Source organism: Crocodylus siamensis, chromosome 15, assembly GCF_052110815.1.
Source record: "Crocodylus siamensis isolate JL-2025a chromosome 15, ASM5211081v1, whole genome shotgun sequence".
Lineage (NCBI taxonomy): Eukaryota > Metazoa > Chordata > Crocodylia > Crocodylidae > Crocodylus > Crocodylus siamensis.
Genome location: NC_143409.1, coordinates 33844994 through 33872015, shown reverse-complemented (window position 1 = coordinate 33872015; position 27022 = coordinate 33844994). Strand labels below are relative to the sequence as shown.

Here is a 27022-nt window from a genome sequence, read left to right as displayed (position 1 = left end):
GTGCTCAGGGGCGCTATCTGCAGCTCCTTTTCCACCTCTACACTGCAGCCCAAGCCTCGCAGATGGTACTGACGTAGTTTTTGACCTGAGCCCTGTTGTGACTTGGCCCTCTCCTTTACCTCCTTGGGGCTTCTCACTGCCCCCCCTCCAATCTGGGGCTTCTCGCTGCCCCCCCCCTTGCTCTGGGGCTTCTCGCTGTCCCCCCCCCTTGCTCTGGGGCTTCTCGCTCCTTGCGGCCATCTCTGGGCTCCTCACTGCCCCCCTTGGTCTGGGGCTTCTCTCCCTGCCCGCTTCCTCTGAGGCTGGGGCCAATGCACCCCAAATGCTGCGCCCTCTCTGGTGCCAGGATCCCCACGCTACTGTGGGGTCCCTATGAGGTCTCCTCCAACCCCTAATAGCCTCACCTGGTCCTCCGGTCAAAACAGCGAACACAAAAACACAAAGCCCCTGGGCTATAGCATAAAAACTAAACTGTCTGTCCAAACAACATTCAATCCCTACTAAGAAATACTCCAACCCATAGCAGCGATCAGGGGATGCTTATGCAGTCGGCTTCTCCCTTCTGCACTGGCCAAGCTCCCCCTCCCTTGGCCACCAGAGGGGAACTGCCCTCCTGGCCTCACGCCTGGGGCTTAAGAAGGGCCAAGCCCTGCCCTTTCCTGTCAGCTGGCTCCATCGGTTGCCCTAGCAACCAGCACCTGTGCTGCTCTGGTGACTGGCAACTGAGCCTCCCCCTTCTTGCCACTAGGGGTCTCTCCCGAGCTGTTTTCTGCTCTCAGACACAGGGCACCTGACTGCTCTGTGACACTTCCCCAACCTTTTTTCCCTTAAAGGATTAAAAAGTCTCCTTTTCCCTACTCCAAAGAAAGTAAACTAGTCTTTTCCATTAGTTTTAACTTCGACACTTACAGAAACTTGACAATACATTAATATGGGGCTGTTCAACTGGCAGCCTGCAGACTGCATGCAGTCGTCAAGGGGATAACCTGGGTTCCTGATCTTGGCACCACTCCTGCCACTATACTGACAGCTGCTGTCACTGGAGTCTCCAGGCCCTCTCTTCTTTTTCCAGCTTGACCCCACCCCTTGGGTTGAGCCCAAGGGAGCCCATGGCTGGGGAGACCCAGTGACCCTATGCAGGGCAGTGTACAGTACAATGGGACACCTATGGTGTGTGCAGCTGAAGGGACTCATGTGGTAGTGATGCAGGGACAGTACAGTAGGGGGGTGCTGAGGGGGAAGAGGAAGAGGCATGCACAGCACAGAATGGCATATAGCCCATAAGGCATGCAGCCCAGCGAGGTGTGGCTATGCAGTGTCTAGCTCAAAATCTGGACAGCCTGGCATTCATACAAATGAAGGAGCAACAAGGAGGAAAAAAACCTTCCATTTAGTATTCTTCTTGCTGGCTGATGGGAAAAAAATTAAAAAGCAGCTTTCATTTTACACCGATGTAGCTGACTGTGCTCAAAACAAGCAGGAATATCCTGCTTTGGAAATACTGCAAAGGTTGCTTACCTGTTTTGCAAATCTGCAGTGACTGTGTAGCATTTTCTGTTACGTTACTACTACAGTGCAACCCAGGAACATGTGAGTAAATATACCATTTTTTCCAGGCTTAAACCTGAATTATTTCTTAGCCAGATTGATACAATTTAATAGAAGGCCTGAAAAGTAGAGATGAAGTCTATCTACCAAAAGTTGGAAGAGTACTTTTTTCTCATAGTTTGCTAACATAATAAGGAGTTCAAACTATGTTTGACAGGAGTTGGTCAAAGATTACACAAAGTTTTTCTTGTCCCTTTTAATTTGTTTTCATTAGATACACTAACTGCTATTGCATCCCCTTTGCCCTAGAATCCCTTAAAAAGTGGCTTCTATGGCACATCTACAAAAATGTACTCCATCTATGCCAGCTGCCCTATTTGAGGAACATGTGGCCCTAAAGCAGCAGCTACACTATGTGTTCACAACTGTCAACAAAAGGAGTGCTGCTGAGTCTGTCCAATTGTAGTAATTTGTATTTGTGCACACCGTTTGTCCACTTTACTAGATCATACAAACCACAGCATCAGTTTAATAGGACACTGCAATTTTATGCAGACTAGTTACATTTCCATCTTTTCATTTCCTGAGCTGGCTGCGCTGCTGAGTCAGTGAGTGGAGCTCTGTGTTTCCTCACAGAGCTGCAGATGTATGGGAGAGCCCTTATGGAGCTGAAAAATTATCATTTTAAACAATTAGGGATGACACTGGCATGGGTCCAAAGAGACTCTCATCAAGCCATAGCCAGAAACAACATTAGGTACAGACCTTCAAAAAGCAGAATCCATCTAAATTATGCTGTAAGTGGTGTAAGTTTAGATTGGTAGAGAACAGAATGCACATTTACCCTTCGGTGGATGGGTGCAAATCTTAGACTGGGTTTTGCCAGTTTTAAACCAGTTTGTGTGCACGGAACTTCTTTTCTGTTACGAGTAGAGACTGGTTTTGCATGCCAAACTATAAATAGGTTTCCAATCACTTATACCAGTGAAAGTATTATGTCTATACTTGGCCAAAAACTGCAATGAATGGAATTAAGATGGAGGTTCAGATTACAAGAAAGAACTCCTTGGAAAGTTAAAATGCAGTTCACTGCCAGTGCTGATGCGCACAACTCATCCCACAGATACATTAGAATAATTTCAAAGGACTGGTTTAACACCCAGAGGATCCTGAAAAGGAGAGTTAGAATTTTTTAGAATTCTGCTGAAGTTGACCTATCGTGTCCTGGCTACACAGTATTGATGGTACAGTCATACCAATCATTTTTAAGTGATAAGCATCTTTGCCAAAGCAAATTCCAACAGCACTGAGATCATGATCATCCAAAACCAACTTCGCTGGACAGGTCATGTTGTTCACATGCCTGACTCCCACCTTCTCAAGAGAATCTTTTTCTCACAACTGAAAGAAGGTCACTGAAGTAGCGGAGGGCAAAGAGAGTGATTCAAAGACACCATGAAGGTAAATATGAAGAGGTGTAACATCAACATCAACACTTGGGAGACCCTTGCTCAGGACCAACCAAAATGGAGGAAGGCTCTTCAGGAGGGATCTCAACACTTTGAAACAGCTCATCGACAAGCAGAAGAGGACACAAGGAACAGGCGAAAAGAACATCAGAACATCCAACGCAGCAACACAGTGGCCATCCCTCCTGGAAACACCTGTCCTCACTCTGACAATACATGTGGATCTAGAATTGGGCTATGGAGCCACCAAGGATTCACTATTAAGATTCTTGGAAGACAGTTACTCATTTGCGAGTGATCGCCCATCAATCATGCAGTATCTATGGTACAGTCACACCATTTAAGTGGCTGCACTGCACTACACTGTTGACGCAACCGTGTGAATTAAAGGAAGTCCGTAGATTTACTTCCCTTTGTTGGTTTAAAGGAGAAAATAAATATTACTTTATCACAAGATTTTAAATAATTTGCTTGTTATCTTAACCACAGCAAGCTTGGAGGCATGGACAAAGAACAGACATGAGTCACATACTTCATGCTAAACATATAAAGACATTAACATCCTAGTGCCACTTTACCGGGACAGTGGCTGCAGCAGAACACTAGTTTAAATATAGCAGATGACTGATTCTTTCAAACTAACCGTTTTAAAAGGGAAGTTTCAGTCACCAGAGGAATAATGGTTGTTTCAGAGCAAATCTATTTCTTTAAATTAATAAATAAATAAATAAATAAATAAATAAATAAATAAATAAATAAATAAAGACTTGCAAATCTAAGCTAGAGCTACTTGAAAACAAAATTTGAGAGGACTAATTTTACCAGCAGTCTCCCAGTATTTTTCTAGGCACCGCAAAAACTATCCCAAAAGTGCAGCATTTTGGCAAGACAGAAAAATATTTAAAAAAACCCCGTGTTTATTTCCAGGTGAAAGGGATTCTGTCAATTTACATATCCATCTGTTTTGCCTGCTACTGTCACAATTACTGTGTAGGATTATTACATATGGAAGATTAGAGACAAATGTTTTCTTTCTGTTTGTTTACTTACTGTATGATAACATTTGGTGTGCAATCCACTTCACTGTATTCCTTGTACTGCTTCCGATTTGCAAGTGCTACTTCTGGCCTTTAAATGGGTCTATATGAGTTAGCTGTCTGACTTTCAGTGATTTTTCATTGAAAGCTTGTGTAAATCCCTCCCAACTATGCAGCTGGTCCAAAAAAACAATGACATGCGGAAAAAACCTTGCCTCTTACAACCTACAGATATAAATGTATTCACAACTGTAATGCACAGACTCCTCATCTCTCCAAACCTCTTCATGATATTTGGGCCTTGTTATTTCCTGTGCATGGGCATCACACAATAATAAGACACAGAGAGGGGTACAATTTAAAAAGTAAGAAAACACAATTATAAACCCTGGCAAAACTGGATGGTGTAGTACATGACATCATTGCTCTAAAAATTGGTTACATTGTGTATTGATGGTATGTTTTTTAAGATTAGGGGAAAAGGGATGTTTGTATGCAAAAAGAATGATACAGGAACTCAACAACTCTGAAAGATAAATAGAAAAACAAAAAAATAAGTCCCCAACTTTTGCTCTAATACTGTTAAGAAAAAATATAAAAAGAAAAACATGACAGGATAAAGTCATGGCATAACTGGAAGAATTAGGCACCAACAGACCACAACTTGCTGGTACAGAAACTAACAAAACAAGGCAGGCTTTTTCTACAACAGGAAGATAAAGGAACCATAAAAGCTAAAAATTCATTCATGATAAAAGCAACAATCCTCCTTTGGTGGGGATGGTGCAGGAACAGAGGGTCATTTCTCATTTCACTGTTGTTATATATACATATTTGAATGCACGTTGTTTGTTGGGGGAAGGGGAACAATATATGTACATTTTGAGAAGTGCTATAGATTCTGTAAGATAAGGGACATGTGGGCTACGGAGGGAATTTGGAGGAGAGATTGTGCTGCCCGCTGGGTGAGCAGCAGGAGAATGGGAGTCAGTGAATATGAAGCAGTGGGAAGAAGTTCTTTATACCTAGATATGAATTGAAGGGGGTATGTGGAAATGTGGGGACAAGTTAGAGGGTTTGCTCTTCTGTAAGAGGCAGGGAAGCATGAGTGTGTGCAGTGGGATGAAGCGTTAAAGTTCTGGGGTGACACTTGTGGGGCCTTTTATTACATTTCTTATCCTGTGGGCTATTTGTTGTATGGTAAGCAGCTTTGAGCCTTTCTGGGTAGGATGTAATATAAAATTAAGTAATAAATAAGACATTTAAAATATATTTTTGAACAAACTGGACATAATGACTACTAGAAATCATAATTAGCCAGCAAATTACTGATATAAAAGGAAAATAACATCTTAGTTAATAATCCTGAAGCTATTCAATTTGGCCATAATAGGCCCTCCTAATGCGGCCCTAAATATTCCTATGGTGTTACCCCACTTTAACCTAATCTCTACTTCCTAAGTGCTGAATTAGAGTTATTTTTTTTTCAATGACAATCTATATTTTCTCCACAAGCTTTGTCTTCCAGTCAGGCACTATATTCCTTTTCAATTAAATACAGTTTGGCCCTCTCTCTTGGTTTTCCTACCCTACCTCTCACATAGTAGGAGAGAGAACATTCCGTTCTTTAATAAAACTTCAGGGACTGGTCAAGCATAGGTGAGGAGGAATGGCTAGCTAGTTGAAAGAAAAGTGTTTCAGGCAGGGGAAATATCTAAGTGGAAAATGCCTGACTATTCTTAGTAAGGTAACTCAGTATTTAAATATCCTGAATCGTATTACAGATAAAACTAGGAAGCATTTACAAATTTAGCATTTGTTTTTCTTACCTTCATATTAGGAGCTCCTGCTTAAAGATATTCCTGAAATTCAGAGGTCTTAATCACGTCAGATGACTGAAGTCTTAATACTGTAAATTCACTGATGTCTTAACGTTTAGTGTTTCGTAGTTTTCAAATACAGTTAATTTCATAGATTTCATAGACATTAGGGCTGGAAGGGACCTCAGAAGATCACTGAGTCCAGCCCCCCACCCAAAGGACAGGAAGTCAGCTGGGTTCATAGGATCCCAGGAAGATAAGATCCAATTTGCTCTTGAAGGTGTTCAATGTAGGTGCTTGAAACACCTCCGATGGCAGGCTGTTCCAGACCTTGGGGGCTCGGACAGTAAAGAAATTCTTCCTTATGTCCAGCCTGAAACAGTCTTGCCGTAGTTTATAACCATTCGACCTCGTCATCCCTTGGGGCGCTCTGGTGAACAAAAGTTCCCCCAGATCCTGGTGGTCACCCCTGATAAACTGATAGGTGGCCATCAGATCACTCCTGAGCCTGCACTTTTCCAGGCTAAAGAGCCCCATGGCTCTCAGCCTGTCTTCATAGGGTCTGTTTTCCTGACCTCTGATCATGCGTGTGGCTCTTCTCTGGACTCTCTCAAGCTTCTCCACATCCTTTTTGAATTGTGGAGCCCAAAACTGGATGCAGTACTCCAGCTGTGGCCTCATCAAGGCTGAGAAGAAGGGGAGAATGACATCCCGGGATTTGCTTGAGAAGCATCTTGGATGCAAGCCAGTGTTTTGGTTGCTTTAGTAGCCACATCAATGATGACCCCAAGTCTCTTTTTTCCGTGGTGCTAGCCAGTGTAGCACTGCTGAGCCTATAAAGATGCTGCAGGTTTTTCTTCCCAAGGTGGAGAACCTTGCATTTTTTGGTGTTAAACACCATCAGGTTCTTGTGCGACCATTTGCTGAGCCTGTCCAGGTCAGCCTGGATCACCCACCTGTCTTCTGGTGTAGATGCTTTGCCCCAAAGTTTGGTGTCATTGGCAAACTTGGCTAGTCTGCTTCTGACTCCAATGTCCACATCATTAATGAAGATGTTGAAAAATATGAGTCCAAGGACAGAGCCTTGGGGGACCCCACTGGTCACACGGCATCATGACGATTGACTTCCATCAATTACCATCCTCTGGGTCCGACCACGGAGCCAGTTTCCCAGCCAGCGGATCGTGCTGGACCCAAGGCCAGAATTGGCCAGTTTTGCCAAGAGGTGATCATGGGACATGAGATCGAAGGCTTTTTTGAAGTCAAGATATATGACGTCAATCTCTTCTCCCTTGTCCAGGTGATAGGTCACTTGGTCATAGAAGGAAATGAGATTGGTCAAGCAAGACCTACGTGCAATAAACCCGTGCTGGCTATCCCTCAGGATGTTGGCGTTGGCCAGTCCATTTAGGATGGCCTCTTTAATAAACTTTTCTAACATCTTCCCCTGGACAGAAGTCAGGCTGATGGGCCTATAGTTAGTCAGATCCACTTTCCTCCCTTTCTTGAAGACAGGCACCACATTGGCCTTCTTCCAGTCTTCAGGCACCACACCAGAGCACTAGGAGGTCCAAATATCCGTGCCAGGGTTGGGCTATGATGCTAGCCAGCTCCTTGAGTACCCTGGGGAGTAGGCTGTCAGGGCTGGCCGACTTGAAGGTATCCAGCCTCTCAAGGTGTTCCTTCATGAAGTCGGCATTTATGGAGGGCAGGAGATCTCCCTCACCTGCACCTCCCTGTCCCATAGCGGGCAGGGGCGTCCCATGGGACTGATGAAAGACTGATGCAAAGTACCCATTTAATAGGTTGGCTTTTTCCTGGGTGTCAGTTGCCAGTTGCCCGATCTGGTTCAGCAGGAGTCCAATGTTGTCCTTGCTTTTCCTCCGGCTCCCCACATATCTGAAAAAGGACTTTTTATTGTTCTTGATGCTCAAAGCTAGTTGGAGTTCAGTTGCAGCCTTGGCTTTCCTGGTTTGCTCTCTGCAGGACCGGACCAGCGCAGTTATAGTAGAGTCACAACATGTTTGTACAGGATATAGCAAAAAAACCCAAAACTATAAAATTGTTTTCCCAGTTCCTTGAATTTCTGAGATTTCTAGTTCTAGTACCTGTTTAAAGTTATATGGAATCTTTTGCACATAAGGTACATCCATAAAGTGGGACTAAAACTAATTTTAAAAAAGTCAGGAAAACAAGATTCTTTGTCTGTTGTAATTATGCTTTTTTGCTTCTAAATTTTGTTACAGGAAACTTATATGTGAACCAAAATATTTTTGAAACAGCTAAGGTTAAAGGGAAAACTGCTTCTTAAAGAACATTCCTATTCACATGAAAGAAAGCATAAGCAGGAATGTTTAAGCTTTTATAAACTGTTTTGGCTTGCTCTCTTTTTTGTCTTTTATTTCTGTATCTTAGACATTCTGTACCCTGTACAGATGATACAGCCTATATCTTATACAGTGTGTATTCAACCTATTGATGAAGATGAGGATCAAAAGAAAGTAGGGATGGTAGGGACCTCCCAAGGTCATCTAATTCAGTTCCCTGCTCAAGGCATGCGCATCCATGACTCAATCATCCTAGTTAAGCATTCAGTCAACTTACTCTTGAAAACTTCCAGGGATGGAGATTCCAAAACTTTTCTAGGTAGTCTGTCCTAATGCTTGACCATGCTCATAGTTAACAAGTTCTTCCTAATCCCTAATCTACACTTCCATTACTGTTAAGGGATTTGTCTACTCTTTCATGAAGAATTACCAAACCCTCCCACTCCCCTCAAAATCTTCTCTTCTTCAGACTAAACAGTCGTAGTTCTTTCAGAATCTGTTTCCTAGGCCTCTAATCATTTTTGTTGTTTTCCACTAGAGCCCTTCTGAATTGTATACATCCTGCTTTAAGTGCAGGGCCCAAAACTTGACATAATACTCCATCCGAGGTCTCACAAGTACCAAATAGAGAAGAATCCCTTCTCGGATTCACTTGCAAATTGAAGTTGCCAAAAATTGAATTCCAGCTTTCATAAATGAACTCACTAAAATTAGTGATCTCTGAAAAATAAGCATTTAAATCTTACCAGTAGAGGTGCACTGATACATTGGTTCATATTGACTTGGCACCAATAAAAGCAAAATCAACATTATCGACAATTGGGTTTTTTTGGCTGATAACGTTGTTGACAAATGCTGTGTGCATGCACACAACCTGGCAGCTTGGAGAGCATGGTCCAGCTGGTAAGTCTGTGGGGAAAAACGGGGAGCAGATCGAGGAGCCCCCAGGATGAGGGAGGGAGTGGAGCTGGGGCAAACATAGGCACTACCCAGCTGGGGCAGGGTGTGGGATGGAGCAGCAAACAGCTCGTCTGAGGGCATGGGAAAGTTGGTGCCACCACTAGTGCACCCTGGGGGAGCCACAGTGGGGTACATGCCTCATGGACCTGTGTCAGGCTATTCTTGGCAGGGGGGTTGGGCCAGGGCTGTGCAAGAGGTGGATGGTGGAGGTACTGGCAGAGGAAAGCTACACGAAATTTTGGGATGGCTGTAGTCCACCCTGTAGCTCCCACTCCCAGTGCCATTGCTGCCTGCCCTGCACATGCCCCTCTGTGCCTCTCCTGGGGTGTACCAGTGGTGGGAGTCACACCCTGCCTCCCTGGACAAGCTGCTTGTAACTCCCTCCCGTGCCCCACCCTGCCTGGGCAATGCCTGCCCCTGCCTCACTTCAGGGGCCTCAATCTGCCTCCCCCCATGCCCCTTTTCCTCCACAGACTTAGCAGTCAGAGACTACTCTCCAAGCTGCCAGGTTGCATATCAGCAACTGGACCAGTAGATATGGCTTATTAATAAATCAGCCATCAGTACTGGCCCAAAAAATCTTTAATTGGTGCACCCCTGCTTACCTGGTATTTGTCCTTGACAAGAAACTGAATACGTCTCCAGATAAAATAAGCATTACTAGATAACATCCTTTTCTGATTTGGACTAGGTAGCAAGAAAATAAAGTGCCATTTAATGGGTCAGACCATATCAGGAGTGGGCAATTATTTTGGGCGGAGGGTGATTTACTGAGTTTTGGCAAGCCATCGAGGGCCGCATAACAGGCAGCCAGGGGCAGATATTCATTTTCTAAATTTTTTAAGGGGCCTGCAGGCCAGATAGAATGGCCTGGTGGGTCACATCTGGCCCGCAGACTGCATTTTGCCCACCCCTGCCATGGATCCACCTTGTCCGGTATCTTGAGTCACACAGATGCAGAAAGTGGATGCTGAAAGAGAGAGTGAACAAGGTATGTCCAGGGCTTTTTCCACTGTTCCTCTCCTACTTGCAGCTTCCTCCATTTACAGTCTAGGAAATTCTCATTCAGAGGCTGTACCCTTAACTCCATGGCAGGGGGTCGGACTTGATGATCTGCTCAGGTCCCTTCCGACCCTACCAACTATGAAACTCCCATGCTCAATAGCTACTGATACCCCTTTCCTTCAAGAATTTATCCAATCCCTTTTTGAATATGGCTAGACTATCAGCTTCTACAACATCTGATGGCAATGAGTTCCATACTTTAATTACACACTATGTGAAAAACAGTTTTATATTCACTACCTACTAGTTTCATTTTATGACCCTTAGTTCTTGTATTGTAAGAGACAGTAAATAATAAATCCTTATTTTCTTTCTCTTCACCATTTAGTATTTTGTAAATCCTTACCATGTCCCTCCTCAAGTGTCTTTTTTCAAAACCAACTAGGCTTAGTCTCTCCTTGTATGAAAGCCCCTCCATACTACCAGTCATCTTTGCTACTCTCTTCTGTACCTTCTAGTTCTTCTATATCCGTTTTGAGGTGTAGGGACCAAAACTGGCACAATATTCAGGATGTAGATGTACCATGGTTTCATAAAAAGGGCAATAATTACATTTTGTTTAAGATTTCATTCTTAATAATTCCTAACTTTCTGATATCTGCTGTGCACTGAGCTGATGTTTTTAGCAAACTATCCACAATGATTCTCAGATCTCTTTCCTGTATGTTAAAACCTCATGCAAAGCCCATCATCGTGCAGGTACAGTTTGGGTTATTTTGCCCACATGCAGTACTTTACATTTACCTACATTGAATTCCATGTCATTTACTTATACGCTCAATTATACCAGGTCCTTCTCTATTTCCTCACAGTTCGCCTTGGTTTTCTATTTTTAAGCCAATTCCTAATCTATGAATGGACCTTCCCTGTAACCCCATGGCTACCTGAATTCAGAGCCTCTGTTGTGGGATCCTGCAGCAAAACTGTAAATATCCAACTCTCCTATTTCTGAGAAAAGTGGCACCTTGGAGACTAAATCGTTCAGGGTGGTATGAGCTTTCATAGATAACAACCGACTTCATCAGATGCTATAAACAAAGTAAATTGTTGCCTACAGAAGCTTATACCTCCCCCACTGAGTTAAATGTAGTTGCACAGGAGGGAGGGTAGGATGGCACCTTACAGACCAACACAAGTAACTGCTGCTCTTTACTATTTCTGGAGCAACTTAAAATAAAATAGTTACCTAAAAAGGAAAATGATGACTAACCAAGGAGCAAATTAAGAAAAAAAGTGCATGTGTAGGTGGGTTAAAAGAACCAAGGTAGTAACTAGCCATGAAGAAAAATACCAGTTAGTGATTAACTGTTAAAGAGAAGATATTCCAGCTGCTGATGGATAACTGGACAAAAAGATACAAAAAACTTACCTACATAAAAAGAACATTTAGAATGCAACAGGTTCTCTGTCCACATCTGACATATTTCACTTTCTGTGAGAGCTTCCAGCCCCAAATAGGGTTGATATTCTAGTTTTGGCAATATGTGAACAGGAATACGCTGTGAGAGTAGAAATATTTGTCAAGCGGCCATCAACAAATTTACAAGCAATTATAACAACCAACTTTTTTTGTATTAATAATCGTCACAGGCTTCCAGGCATGATTTAGGAAGCAACACAAATAACAACATAGATAGTACTGTAACAGAACATTTTACATAAAAAAAAACCCACGCAGAGTAAATTTAAGGAAAGGTGCATTTTCCTCCTTTCCCCCCTACATTTTCACTTAGACAAGATTTAACACGAGAAAATGTAACAATTTCTACTTGGGTATACATTATTTTGCACTTCATTTCTCTATGCTATGCTGCCCTCTCTAGGAATTTTAATTAGAAAAAAAGGGCAATTATCCCTTTTCTGAGTTAGCCTATAATAAAGGAAACCCTTTCTTCCCTCACAATTCATATTAAAATCCTGTTTAAAATCCTAAAATAGCATCTGCATTTTACCACTAAACACAGAGTTTCAGCTTTCCTTTTACTCCCCACCCTGAAATTCATTTACAATTAGAGTTTGGAAGAAGTAGTATTACAATTCAGTAGACAAAAGTACAATTATTTGCATGTAACAGAACTTATTGTTTACGATTATGCCAGAAATGAGAAACCCCAAAAGACCTGAAAAGGCAAGAAACCTGAACTTTTAAGTCTGAAAAGATCCACCACGTTTTGCTTTTAAACTGCATGCAGTTTTCTCCCAAAAGATTTCTTGAATGTTAGCAGAAAATAATAACATTTTTAATAACTGAAAATCTGGAATTAAATGCAAGCGTTTAAACCCAACAATCAAACACATAGGTTGTGTCCAGACATGCAGGCACGGGTGGTCTGTGGCACAGCAAGCCTCTTTCCGGTGCCACAAACCGCACACAGGGAACATGAAAGGGCAGTTTGTCCAAAGTGGGACAATCTGTCCCTCACCAAAGCACGTGTAGGGACGTGAGTGGCAGCACAAATTTGTGCCGCTACAATTTTTGCCACTGCAAGTACACACCCCTGCACATCTGGACATGGCCATACACTCTCCTTCTGTTGGGTAGGTATTAAAACCTCTACCAGTGAAGACTTTGAGTTACACACTAACTAGCTGTCTCTCAACATTTACAAGCATAAATTAAACCATAATGGAAATGTAATTCTGCGACAATACAGAGTGGACAATGTTATCTCTGAATGTATGACTGTTCAGAAATTGCTTCATATATCGCATGAGTTGATGGGCCACAATTATCAAATGATGCAGTGGATTTTCACAAAAGACAGCAATTTCTGATAATTTAAGAGTAAACTCTGAATTCCCAGCTGGGCAAAAGCTAACCAGGAATAGTAGAAGTTCCCACCCAGAAAAGACAAACTTTTGTTCTCAAAAGCAAAAATGTACTGAAACAAATTTCATAAATGCGTTCTCAGTTGAAGGAAAAGGAGCTGTGATCCTTCAGGAAATGTAAAGATCACTTGGAATACACTATATTATCCCACCTGAAACTAAAATACTCCTACTATCCCTCCTTTTAAGTGCTATTATCCCATTGTCCCATCCAGTCAAAATACTGTAACAGTTTTTGACTATTCACACTCCTCCCAAACCATCATGGCTACTTCTGTCTTTGACTGTCCAAGAACAGAAGAAAAAGCAGTAAGAAAATTGTGAAATTAACATGAAGAAAACTCCACATAGACTTCCCCACTTCATTTGATTCAATGTCAGCTATAACACTATCAAGCTATAACACTATCAAGTACCACACTGAAATCACGCAAGACAACCTTCAGCTCCTACTTACTACTAGCTGTACAAATGCCTATGTTTATTGGCTGCTAGGTCTGTTATGCGTTTCATCTGCTGGGGAAGAAAGCATGCCTCTACATAGGAAGATGTATTTACTGAGGCCACCACTCCAATTTTATCACACATAACCGAAGAGCATCTAATGCAATAATTATAGGTACAGTTAGCAGCGATAATTAAGGTTGCCTAACACTTGCCATCTTGAGACTCTCAGTCACAGCCTGAATTCTATGGATGTTCCCAGAAAAAAGTTTCAGCTATTCCAAAGAATGGATAGTGGGAAATATTCTATTTTTCTATTTCTATTTTTTCTATTAAAAATGCAGTTTGTTTAAAAAAAAAGACACACGAATAAAGCTAGGAAATTATGTTTTGGAAAATGAAAAGAATGTTAAAGTTTCAAAGCCAAACAATAGCAGATAAATGTTGATCCTCTGGATATTGGTGTATATGTAGGCATCCCAGTCAGATGCCTGGTGAATCTGTTTGTGGCTGACAAGCCCAATTTGAGAGCGACACAGTGGGCATGTCTACACATTAGCCTATTTTACTGCACGTCAAAGTGTCACAAAAACACTGTGCTCTTTTGCTAATGTGCATTAAAATAGGCTAATGTGCCTTTTGCTAGTACCTCAAATTTAATCTGCATTACCAAAAGTGATGAACGTGTACAGATGCCCAGCTTGTTACAAGTTTCACAGATCCATATGTATGAGATGGAGCCCAAAATTTAAAGCATGCTGCTTCCTCCTTTCTTTAGTTTTTATTGATGCTAGGGAAACAACATTTTTGGATGCTATTTTGTTTGATGCACTTGCCTCAAATTTCAGGAGTCAAACTAATAGGCAAGTGCATCACACAAAACAGTATCCAAAAAAATGCTGTTTGCCTAACATCAATAAAAACTATAAAGACCTTAAGCTTTATACATAGGAAACAACAGGAGTACTCTTGACATGGAAATCAAAAACACCACCAACAGATAGATTACATGAATAACAAATGGGAGCACTTGTGTTTATGAAGAAGATCACAGTTAGGTCAGATCCTACCAACCTTCAAGAACACATCACTTTGTGAACACTCCCATTGCCTTGAATTTCAAATAAATAAAATCACCTGCATGCACTGGTTTTTCTGAAAAAAGAACTTATAAATATCAAATGGAACATCAATCTGGATACATTACTGAGTCAAATTCCCACTGCAGGAAATCCCAAATGGTACAATAAAGAGTATAGGATCAGACCCATGTGCATTTATCTACAAAAAAATAACAAGTAATCCTTGCTTCTATTCCTACAAAACACTTGCTCCGAGTTACAAACTTTAGAGCTCTGAAAATAAACTAACACTCGTATACAAGAATGACTCAAATATAATGAAGTCAGTGTAATAAACACTTGGGCTAACACCATTAACTTCCTTCTTTTAACTCTAGAAACATTCAGTTCATTTTAGGTGGGCATTAATAAATGAAAAGTTTCAGTCACGCGTACAGGTGAAAAAGATGTTATGAAAACTATTTTTACCTTTTTGATGCGCTGATTTTTATGGGACCGTGGCCAAATCTCTGCATTCTGTACACTGGAACGCACAAGTAACAGTAGGTCATCTAAGCTGAATAATTTATATACAAGATTCCCATCCTGAGGAGCCGTGTATTCTGAAGGGTCTTCAGCAAGCATCTGAAGTTCAGCTGGAAGCATTCCTTTGGAGAAAAATACCAGAAAACGAAAGGTTTGCACAGCTTTCACGAGAACAATTACAGTCTCTCCCTCAACACTAGTTTGTTCTAAACTGAACTTATCTGAAATAAAAAACTGAAATGAGTAAAACTGCATGCTATTTTAGGGCGCACATACAAAATCAAAAGAACATGCTTTTCCATAGTTTCAAACACAACAACAGTGATTTTTCAGCAGCTGATACCCCTCAGGGCAGGGCTCCTAGATTAACTGCTATTGTGTCTCCAGAGATGCATGCGCGTGACATACAGTCCCTTGCCATGTGCTTTCTCTGACTACTACAATTCTTATGTTTCAAAGTTGAGATTTCTGTGCTCTCTGGGTACTGAAATAAATAAATAAATAGTTCTATAAGATGCTTTGCATATGACAAGAGGTTACTGGATTTAATACTGATCAGCTGATCATAGTTAAACTAAAATTTGAAGTTTCAACTGCTGAAATTCTCGTGCACTTATGCCAGATAATTAGCACAGTAAACGGCAGCATAAGGAGCCCCAATATTCTGCTTAAAGTGTCTTTGAGAGTTGCTGCTCATGTGCTAGAGCTTGATGCTGACTTGGCCCAGGACTGTTATGAAGGCATCAACCCAGTTTGCCAAGTACAAAGCATGGCATGGCTTGAACTGGCAGATCCAGACCATCAGCTTCAATATGAACTGACACTTAGATATTTCAGAGAACCTTTATTAAAAAGGATTCCAACCTGTTCAGTGTTCAGAAACCTCAGGATACCCTAATTAGATGTTGAATTAATGGATGTCAAAAACAAAAACAAAAAAAAGATAATGAACATATCTGGGATTAGTTATTCATCACTTAACTGAATAAAGTGTAATAGATAAAAAAGCTGGAAATGTGTGCCAGCTTTAAAAGGAAGCACACTTTATTGTGACAAAACATTAAATACATTTTAACCAGGCCAACATGTCACTCCATATATACAACCAAAGAGAGGTATTTTGAAATCAACCACATAACTAAAAACAACTGTGTATTAATAAATTTGGGACCCTGCTTCTGGTCCACTGCCAAAAAGAGAAACTAACACCTAGACGCTTGCTGAATGTTTTTCAGTTTCAGATGGTCTGCTGAACACCTTAAGACTGCTAGTCTTTCAAGGAGCAGAATAATTACTTTGGATTTTCCAGCAATAATGATTTGCAACAGGATATCAGATCACAAGGGTCCAACACCTGAATTCCATACTTGGCTATGTGAGGATCAATATACTAGGAAAGTAAGCTTACTTACCTCTCTCAATTTGGGGTAAGCACAAACACCTATATGCGACAATTCTGATGAATTCAACGAAACGCATAGAACACTGAGAATTTCAGAAAAAATTAGAGTACCATATTTACTCAAATATAAGAAAACCCATAATTATAAGATGTTCCCCCAATAATTAGATTCTACACATGGAAAAATTACCCATTTGATATAATTTCCAGGTATAAAATCTACATCATTGGACATTTTTGTCTTGAATTTGTCAACCTCAAAATGCTACAACAGAGAAAATAAATCTAGAGGGTCTGGTAGCACCGTTTGCCCTCTGTCCCCCACAGCTTCTTCCTTCTGCAGCCCCTTCCCTCCTCCGTACTGTTGGACCTTGCCCTCCCTGAGCACGTAGAAGTGAGGAACAAATTTGAAAAAAAAATGATCTTGAACTAAAAATAGCTGTAGTAATTTGCATATAGTACCCATCAATTTAGTTCATCCAGAACTGATGCATTTTGCCTTTTCTGAAACTGCTGCAAATTTTAATATAGGTAACTCCATAAACACACTTTTGAGCAGCATTTCTGTACGAACTTAGAGTACAAAATATGCATGTTATTAGTTCAAAGGAACAAAGTTCATGATTTACCATATAATTCACTGGGCTGGGCCCCAGTAGAGTCAACAGCATTTCAAGCCATGACGACTCCACAGCTCAGTACTGCTCAGTATGTGCATGTACTCCTGATAACCCCACAAAGGATCCATGTGCTAATTAGCCCCTCAATCATGAAGACTGGAATCAGGTGTTCTTGTTATGAGTCCTAGAATCCTCCAAAAAAATGGGGCAATCTGGTCCAGCTCCACCCCATGGAGGCTGAGGCCACGCTAATCATGTGTGACAGCCTGAGAGAGGGGGTGACAGAGGGATGCCAGATGAACTGTTTGGGGCCCACTAGGTGATGTTACCCAGACATTTAAGGCTGGTGAAAAATCAGGAATAACTGGAAATGGGAAAGAAAAGCACAGCTCAGCTGTGGGAGTGACATAGTCAAAATGCATGCAATGTAGTGACTCACCATGCCTTGAAAAACGTGTCGATGCTGAGGGAGTGCACTCAATGGGCACTACAATATGTCTTATTCATATGGGTTCCACTAACCCAAGGAAGGGTAATTATTTGAGTCTATTGGCCACATAAGGAGTCTGGTAAGCCGTCACAGGGCAGGTTAACACCCCCTGTCCCACAACAGCTCACCAAAACACCTTAAGTGGACCCACCCTGTCCGCCTGGCCCCATGCCCTGCCCAGGCAGATCCCGGTTGGTATCCATGCAGACCCCAGGATTGTGGGGCAGTGATGGCATAAGGCCAGGACCTGGGGCTAGAGATGCAATTTGCTTCCTGCATGCCCCTCCCTGCAGAGCCAGTGCCCGCTGCAGGAACATGCAGGCTATGGATTGTGGCTCTGCTCTGCGCTCAGTTGGGGTGGGGCCAAGGCTGGGATTTGGGGAAGTGGCATTTGGGAATGGGCAGGCAGGGCCAGGATCACAGTGCAGTGACAGTGTGGGGTCAGGGCCCCACAATCCCAAGTCTGGCCCTGCCCACCTGTTCCAGTCCCAGATGCTGTTCCCCTGGATCCCAGCCGTGGTCTCATCCTGGCTGAGGATGATTCTGAGCCATGATTCCTTGCCCACACACACATTCCCTGCCCACAACAGGTGCTGGTTCTCTGCGCAGAGGTGTGCAGGGAGTGGATCACGGCTTTGCCTTGAGCCTCAGCCAGAACTATCCCCGCAGTTACAGCATGCTCTCATTTCTCTCTCTCCTCCCCTTCTGAACAGTCCCTGCAGCTGTAGCACACCACCTCTCTCTTTCCCCCCCCTTCCGACCCTTGAACCGTCCCTGCAGCTACAGCTGATCCACAATGTTCGGCCCCTTCTGCAGCTTATACCAGCTTCTGCCCCGTGTGCAGCAAGCAGTGTTTGGGGGGGGGGGGGGGGGGGGGGAGGGAGGGGGACAGAATCAGCTGGGGACACTGCTGGGAAGTTCCCACTGGGGATTGGGGTGACTGCCCAGGACTGCAGCCACACATTGATGCAGCAGCATCAGCTGCAGACCTGGGCAGACACCCCAATCCCCACCAAAAACCTGCCAGCCATATCCAAAACTGAAGCCAGCACCCACCTAGCGCTGCTTCCAGCATACAGGGTGGGAGATGGTACAAGCCGTGGAAGGGGCCAGGACATGCCCAACATGACCCAGCAGTCAGAACTGTTGGTTCCCCATGGGCCAGATCCCATAACTTTGTGGCTTCCCTGGGCCAGATACAATCAGTTGGCTGGTCAGATCTGGTTCACAGGCCATATTTTGCCCACCCCTGCACTAACCTATCCTTGTGATAGGTTCCCAGCATGTTGGCCACATATGGACCATGTGTTTTACAGTCATGCTTGTGCTGGCTGCATTTAGTCAGGTTCACAGTTGGTTTCCATTACTGAGCACACACTGAGTTTAGCAGCAGTTCAAAAGATAGGAATATATTTAATTCAGTTTCCCTGTATGCAAATGTAAGATGACAAGGGGCTTCCCCCTCCCCATGCTGATTAGGGGAAAATAGCCCATCTTATATTCAAGTAAATAAGATATATTAAATAAAAAACACAAGGCAACAAATTTTGAAGTCTGTGTCTGTTTAACTACATGTTTTACCCAGATTTCTGTCCCTATACTATTGCCAACACTACTGAGATAAACTAATTTTCACTTAGTCCACCACACTTACTAAAATAGAAAGGAGTTACAATAGGAAGGCTCAAAATCAACCTCTAAAAAGACTGGCTCAAAGGCCACAGACCATCATGGTCTACTCTCTGAATAGACCATGAACAACTAATACTATCCTTCAATTATATCCAATACAAAAAAACCCAGACTCTTCCTAATTAGCAAAAGAAGTAGCTCCGGCTGGAAAATTCCCACTAAAACATGTTTTCATTTCAAATGCTCATTCTTTAGGAACAAGATGTTTCACAGAAACTTATCTGCAGGGATCCTGGTTTTCTCTGATAAAAAAAACCAACACATCCAAATTTTCAGATTAAAAAAAAAAAAAAAATCCAAAATCCACATTTTTCCATGATTAAAATGAAACACCACTATCTATGTAGTGATCAACATTAAATCCAGCTGATCAACATTAAACCCAGTAACATCTGCCCAGGAGTCAGACCTGAGAACCCTGTGGATGAGAGCCAAGTAGAAAGCAGAAAGAACTGGGCTCTCAGAAGTTCTAAATGACCCTGCCAAAGAGCTGAGAGTCCTGCTTCTTAAGCTGTGAGGCTCTTGGCTCAGCTGTGGTTCTTGGGGAATTCTTGCTCCTACTGACTACAGCAATAATAAGTCTAGAGACCATGGGAGCCAGGACTGAATGGGTATAATTTCTTTTCAAGATTTTAAAGTAAAATATTTCAGGTACTTCAAATCAACTAATCTCTTATGTTCTGTTCCTTAGCATTTCTAAACTTAACACGTTTCATTCCAAATTGGAAAGGGTTTTTCAGGATTCTGAGATCGCAAATTGAAATTCTGTGGGAAAACAGCTAAGCAGAAAACAAGGCATTTGTACCTATTTTGCTTTAAACATAAGAATACAAATAGAAAAATCAGATGACTGATTTTCAATTATGTAAAAGAGAACTGAGCCCTTGTTTATTTAGCATAGTTATAAAAAACCCAAACATTTATCTTTATAAAAATTACGTAATGCAGACTTTTCCTGGACCCAAATTCATAATACCCAATACTTAAGAGTCCCAAGTCTCCTTTGTGGCCTGATGCATAAAGAAAAAATGTCTTGCCCCAAAAGGTTGGGCAGTGAAATGTTTGTTTTCCCAATAGTAAAATAAAAACCAACTGATATTTCTTGTATATTTTCCCCACAAGTATCAATAATGCTACAAGCATTTTCTATGCAACACATGCAACTAGACAGATTTTCATTTTTTCCTCACATATAAAAGCCCACCTCCCAAACATTAACACTTTGGTTCCTCCTAGTGTTTTCAACAGAGCCAAATTCAATTGCTGTGGCTGCTTTTTCTTAAAACACTTGCTCCTTACTTCCAAGCTGACTTCCCAACCAGATTCTTACCCTTCCAAGCTCCCTGAAAATGTGAAGTCCACGTAAGCTTAGGCAAGCTGCCTGCATTTGCAGTAGTGCTCTGCTCAGACTCCATGCTGGAGAATACAAATGGTTTCAAAGGTGGTGGTATGTGGTTTGCTGTAGGATTAGAACTTTTATCAATGCTGACTGGCAGCTGCTCCTGAGCTTTTGGAGAAGGAGGCTTGAGAAGTTCAGTTTGCATTTTTAAAATCTGTCCAACGGGATCAAATTCTTTCGACAGCTTTTTTGAAGGTTTCTTGGGGGTGTTTTTCCCCAGATCCAGGGACTCTGAAGAATTAGCAGTGCTTGTTGGTGGAGGCTGCATCGGAGAAGATGATTTGGGCCTATCTGCTACAGGATTTGTATTAGAACAGAGCACAGCTGCTTTGCAATGATCAAGATTTTTACTTTCCACATCAATAATCAAACGTTCTTCATCCGAGTCACTACCACAACAAGAAACAAGAGTTTCATTTGCTTCTGCAGGTTCCGGGTCTCTCTTGAAAGTATCAGGTTTAGGCAAGGAATTTAATTTTGTATCACTGTCCACTACTACTTCTGTGGTTACACCATGTTGCTTATTATGCAACTCAATTTTATCCAAATCTAAGCCTTTATATAAAGTACTGTTTTCAGAATCTGAGCAGGTGGTGTCACATGCTGGAAGCTGTGCCTCATTAGGATTCTGTAAATTGCCACTTTCTGAAAATTCCTGCTCATAAATTTTGCTTCTTCCCACTTCAGCAACCTTGCTTACCAACTGCTTTTCTATTTTCAGCTTTTCTGACAGAATCTTTCCTGGATCAACAGATTTACTATGAATATTTTCTGCTTTGGATGTCTTCAAGGGCTTAGATGTTGCTCCAAAAGTTTCCAGTTCTGTAAAATCATTGTCAAAGTCCAGATCGATTTGGTTTGAAGTTTGAATGTTTCTAACCTCACAAGTATCAGAAGACATCTTCAAATGGAAGAGAAAAAACCCCATCAGTAATAAAATATATAAATCACAAAATAAAGCAGAGTGCTAAATCCAACAAGAGAGATGCACAAAATGTTTTTCCATCTAGGCATTATTTAAACATGTGAAAGATTATTTATACATAATTTTAAATTATGAACTTGTTGCGAGATATCTCTTCAGTTATTTATTGTGAAATCTCTCTTCAGCTAAGAGTCAGAACCTTCTAAAAACTAGGAAGGGTAAAAAAAATGGTGTAACAAAGTCACCTGTGTAAATAAATCAAAGAATATATGACAGAAGCATTTAAAGAAACTAGATCCCTATTTAAAACAGTCCAGAAAACAGCAACTGGGGGAGAAAACTAGGTTTTCCATTATTACCATAGATCAAGTACATCGAGGAAAGTAAGCTAACATATGCTTATAACACAGATGAAGCTACATACATTCCACTGAAACATGTTTTCCTCAACCGGCTTATCCAACAACATCATGGACATTGGAGCGTATGATTTTTTGGACACCAGAAAGTCCAGAGTAATTTCATGAAACATTTTGTTCTTCTCTCTCACTGTCATCTCTTTTTTTGGAAGAGGCGAGTCAACATAAACCACTTTGACTGGTTTGCCACCTATTACAAATGAAAGAGTAAGTAGCCAATACAAGGAAAAAAAAAAAGATCATCAGATAATGTTATTATTATACATCTTCCCTCACTTCTACATGTGTTCAAAACAATTTTATAGCTGCAACAGAAATGATTGCATCAGCGTTCTCTATCACTAGCCTATGAGGAAAATGCATCTAACAATAGTGAAAGTTATGATGGTCCCATTGCAGCAATACACAACATTAACAGTTTATCTCAGTTTCACATACCACTCAAAAGCAGGTCTAAACAGTGAATTTGCAAAATTATCATCTTGGGGTTCTATGTTCACAATAGCTCACATATCAAATTTAATTAGTTTGCATTAAAAACAGAAAGAGCTCCCTATACAACACTGGCTCCAAGAAGTGAAATTAGGCTCAGAGTCTAGTCTGGCTCTTTACATTTCATGTCTTATTGCCATAAGAGGAAACTTTGCAACTTAAATTATATCCACAGCTATGTTCGGCTGTGCTGCCCCAAGTCTTCCATGTGACAACCATTAGCCTTAATAGGTTTGCATTTGTGGGGCTGACATTATCTAGACATGCCCTTCCCATTTTACAGAAAAGTCAGTGAAATACAATGAATGCATAATCCAACTATACTACTTTTACAGAGTAAGTTTTAGTAAAACTGAATTTTAAACAGAAAAGTGCATTTGGGAATTTAATTCCCATGCAGACAAATACTCCAACATACTATGAGACCTATTTAAGTCAAAGTATTAATTTATAGTTCTGCAGACTAAAACAAAATTATCAACTAGGTATGAATTAAAATATATAACATATAACAATAGATAATTATGTTACATCTGTAAATACTTGAAATTTGCAGGTATTTTTAATTACTCCCTCTCAATTTCCTTTTGCTAACCCCTTCCTTGTTTGAAAATCTCAAGGTTAGCCATTGCTGAAGTACTTCACAATCCAGCACCAATCTCAAGACAATATTGCTACAAACTTAGGGAAAATATACAACAACAACAACAAGATAACTGATATATTAAAAACAAATGAGGAAACCTATATGGATGCTCCCATCAGGGTGCTGCTGCCCAAAAAAAAAGTGTTGATGATTTGATCAGTTTAGGCTAAACTGTACTTTTCCCCCCTACTAGAAGGAGTTTGTTTCACCATTATGCAGTATTTATTTCATATTATTAAAATAAATATAGCTTCTTCAATTCCAGGAAATTCTTGCTAATGCATTTTGGAAAACCACAGTGTTTTTCTAAAGCTTAAAAGGACTTCTTTCTTTTTACAAAAATCGATTCTTTGATACCATTCCTGTCATACTATATTTCATAACAGCTGCAAAGGACACATTTACTTACTTCTCAAAGAGAAGAGCTCACAATTTTAAAAAGCGGAAGGGCATCTTATCGCAAAGATGTTATTCAGAATAACTAACTGTGGGTCCAAACTCAATGTTAATTGCAATATCTCTAGAGATTGTTACTATTCTCAGTAATGAGGTGGAACATGGTCTAGAAAACTATCAGATGACTTTGCTATCAGTTTCTCTCCTTGACAATAAAGGACAAACTATCACAAGTGTTTTTAAAAGTTTACTTTTTGTGATAACCGCAGTAAAATTAGACATTTTTCTTTTAATATTTAGCTTCGTTGCCTATTTCCAGATCATTGTAGCAAACTGACTTTTTTCCTTATAAATTTATGAGCTGTGTTAATAAGAATCTAACTACATCAATACAATTCATTTTTTAAATTTAAAAAGAGTAATATTTGAGCAGAAATGACATAACTGCATATTAAATAGCTATTTATTCATGAGACACCAAAATAAAAAAAGCTGAATTTTCATGTTTTGGGGTTTATTTATTTATTTAAATTATTTTTTAGGTACATGAAAGAAAAACCCAAAATATATAGATTACGAACCACATTAACAAAGTGATACAAGGCAACAGTCGGGCCCTGATGGAAGAGGAAACCACCTCACAGCCAACATCAGTACAGTTAGAGGTGATAAGTGCTCTGTAACTAAAATTCTGCTGTTGGTGTCTGGCCTAGTGGCTCCACTGGACTACAGGTGTAAAAAAACCACCTTGGTCAGAAAGGTCTGACCAGAGATCTGTTAAACATTCAAACTGTTCTTGTTTTGGTTTTTTTACAGAATTAGCTCTGTTGTATGATAGCTACATTTCTACAGAAACTTACCTAATATAGATAAAATACTCTGAATGATGAGAGGAAGTCTAAATATTCTGAATGGTGATACGAGATCACACTACTTCTTTTTTAAACTCAATTTCTGCTTGTGGTATCTCTGGGTATATCAAGGAATCCCCAACATGGTTGTCACTTTTGAAAATGATCAAACATGTTGAAAACAAAAAAAGAAAAAAGAAAAGAAAATCTAAGTAAGAAATTTTGTAAAGTCTTAGTACAGGGGTGGTCAATTATTTTGGCTAGGGGGCCACTTAATTTTGGTGAGCTGCTGAGGGCTGCAAAGGCAGCTCCACCCCTTGACAGGTCCCCTGCCCCTGGTTGCCATCTTAGGACCACAAGTCCTGCCCTTAACCCCTGACCTTTGCCACCAGAAAGTTCCTCCCCTTGCCCCCAAAATTACTCCTGTGGGGAGGGGGGAGGAGGGAGTTGCTATCTTGGAACCAGAAAAAAAAAGCACCCCAAAAATCACATGCTAAAAGTCAAACATCTATTATATCTTAATTTTATTTAAGGGCTGTCAAGCGATTAAAATTTTTTATCACAATTAGATGCGTGATTAAAAAAAAAATTAGTCACAGTTAATAGCACATCTGGCTTGAGGCTGCCCCTGCAGCACTCAACAGGGGGCCATACCCCGCTCACTCCTACAGGGGTAGCCTGCGCCTGGCTCCCACTGGTGCCCAAACCAGGCACTGCTCTGCAACCTCTGCCTCTAGTGGCAGCTCCTACTCCTGATCTTGGCCCTTCTGTGGTGTGCTGCCCCAGGTGAGCAGCTGCAGCTGGGTGGCTCCTACCTACTGCACATGGCTCTGGCTTGAGCAAATTAAGCCAGTGTGTGGGGCTCCTGGCCACCTTCCCAAGAACTGGGACACACCTGCTGCGACCAGTGAGGCACAGTGTGGCAGCCATACCAGGAACAGCCGGCTGGAAGCAGCCCTTGCCATGCCATGCTGTTTTGGGTAGGCAGGCGAGCAGCTTCAGCCAGGCAGCTCCTGCCTCAGCACACAAGGCTTCAGCTTCAGCTTGGAGCCGGAGCCCTGCGCACAGGGGCAGGAGCCCAGCTGAAGCTGCTCGCCTGGAGCAGTGCAGTGCGGCACAGCAGGGGCAAGATAAGGAACAGGAGCTGCCCCTGGAGGTGGGGGAACAGAGCAGCACCTGACTGGGCCACAGGCACTGGTGGGAGTGAGGCATTGGCTGCCCCAGCACAAGCAGGTGGGGCTCACCCCAGTGTGGACCGCTGCAGGGGCAGCGCAGACCCTACTGCCCAGGTGAGCTCTGCTGTGTGTGCCCCCTGCCCCACCTCACCCACAGCAGGCTCCTGGGATCTAGGTCCCAGGCAACCCCCAACTGCACCCCCCCACCCCACCCCCAGAGGGCAGAGGCATGTGATCCCAATTTTGCTCACCCCTCCCATTCCTGGACACTGCTCCCCACCTGCCCACAGCTCCAAAGGGAGTTTTGGTGAGCTGTTTCAGCAGAGGGGGTGCTGCCCATGACAACTCATCAAAACTCCCCATGTAGCCCTCAGGCCCAAATCATTGCCCCCCTAATCTAAGTGGACTCTTCTTAATTTATTTTTAATTTGCTCGAGCATTGTGTATTTTTTTTGTTGGCATCAGAAAAGCTAATTGTAAAGTCTTGAAAGATGCTTCTGAACAACCTAGTATTTTTCCATCGGGGAAGCAACAAAAAAGGGCTTTTGCTTTTTCTCTCTTTTTCTGCTTGCTTGTTTTTGTTTTCCATTTATCCTTTTCTTTCCTTTATTTTATAATCCTAGTTCTGAACAACAAAAGTGAAAACTCCCATTGCATTTCTTGGATTTTACCATCTGAATCTAGATTGCAGACTTGGCCTGCATGCAGAAGTTAATTTCTACCAAAATAAGTTTCTCTGTTAGAAAAACAGCCTGGGAGCTGGATTGTATAGATATTCCTCCAGCCCCATAACTGAAAAACTCCACAGGGAAGCTCTCCAACTAGGGAGCACTGGAGGGTTGATCCCTGGGCTACCCCTGCCCTGAGGGAAATCCCAATAATTGACAGACTGCCTTCTCCCCTGTGGTGGCTGGCAAGGATACTGAGCAGAGCAGGCAGCAAAGGGAAGCCAGAGGAACCAGGAACTGGGCGTCTGCACACCCAGCTCCCCTTTCACCCTGCTGCTCAACTGAATGGCAGTTTAAAATCCAGACGGGCAGGAACTGAACATGCGGAGGAGGCTTCCCCTAGCCTGGCTTCCCTTTCCTCTTTGCCACCCAACTGAATGGTGAGGCAGCAATTTAAAAACCAGCACCTGGAAATGCGGTCCTTGAGCCCTGCTATGAGCCACTGGCCTTTAAAATAGCTGCCCTGCTGCTCAGCTGGGAGACAGGAAGCTGACAAGAGCTGGCAACCCTTCTGTTCTCCCCCCATCTTTTCTTGAAAGCAAGGATTACCCAACCTGGGGAAAAGGCAGGGAGTGATAGCTGCTGCTCCCCTCACCTTCCAGTCTATGGGACTGGGGGATAGCTTTTGCCTTTCCTTCTCAAGAGAGGGATCACCCTGGTCTCCAGAAGACCAGGGGCCTT

General features: G+C 42.0%; 1 protein-coding gene across 1 annotated transcript in view; it reads right to left on the bottom strand.

The window, feature by feature from the left end:
* ICE2 (interactor of little elongation complex ELL subunit 2) overlaps window positions 1-27022 on the bottom strand; it is a 63474-nt gene that overhangs the window by 10824 nt on the left and 25628 nt on the right. The window contains exons 8-11 of the mRNA XM_090029399.1: window positions 22059-22243; window positions 20641-21610; window positions 15050-15228; window positions 11596-11725 (exon numbers count right to left, since the gene is read on the bottom strand). Of these exons, the coding sequence (XP_089885525.1) occupies window positions 11596-11725; window positions 15050-15228; window positions 20641-21610; window positions 22059-22243 (1464 nt within the window). The remainder of the gene's footprint in view (window positions 1-11595; window positions 11726-15049; window positions 15229-20640; window positions 21611-22058; window positions 22244-27022) is intronic.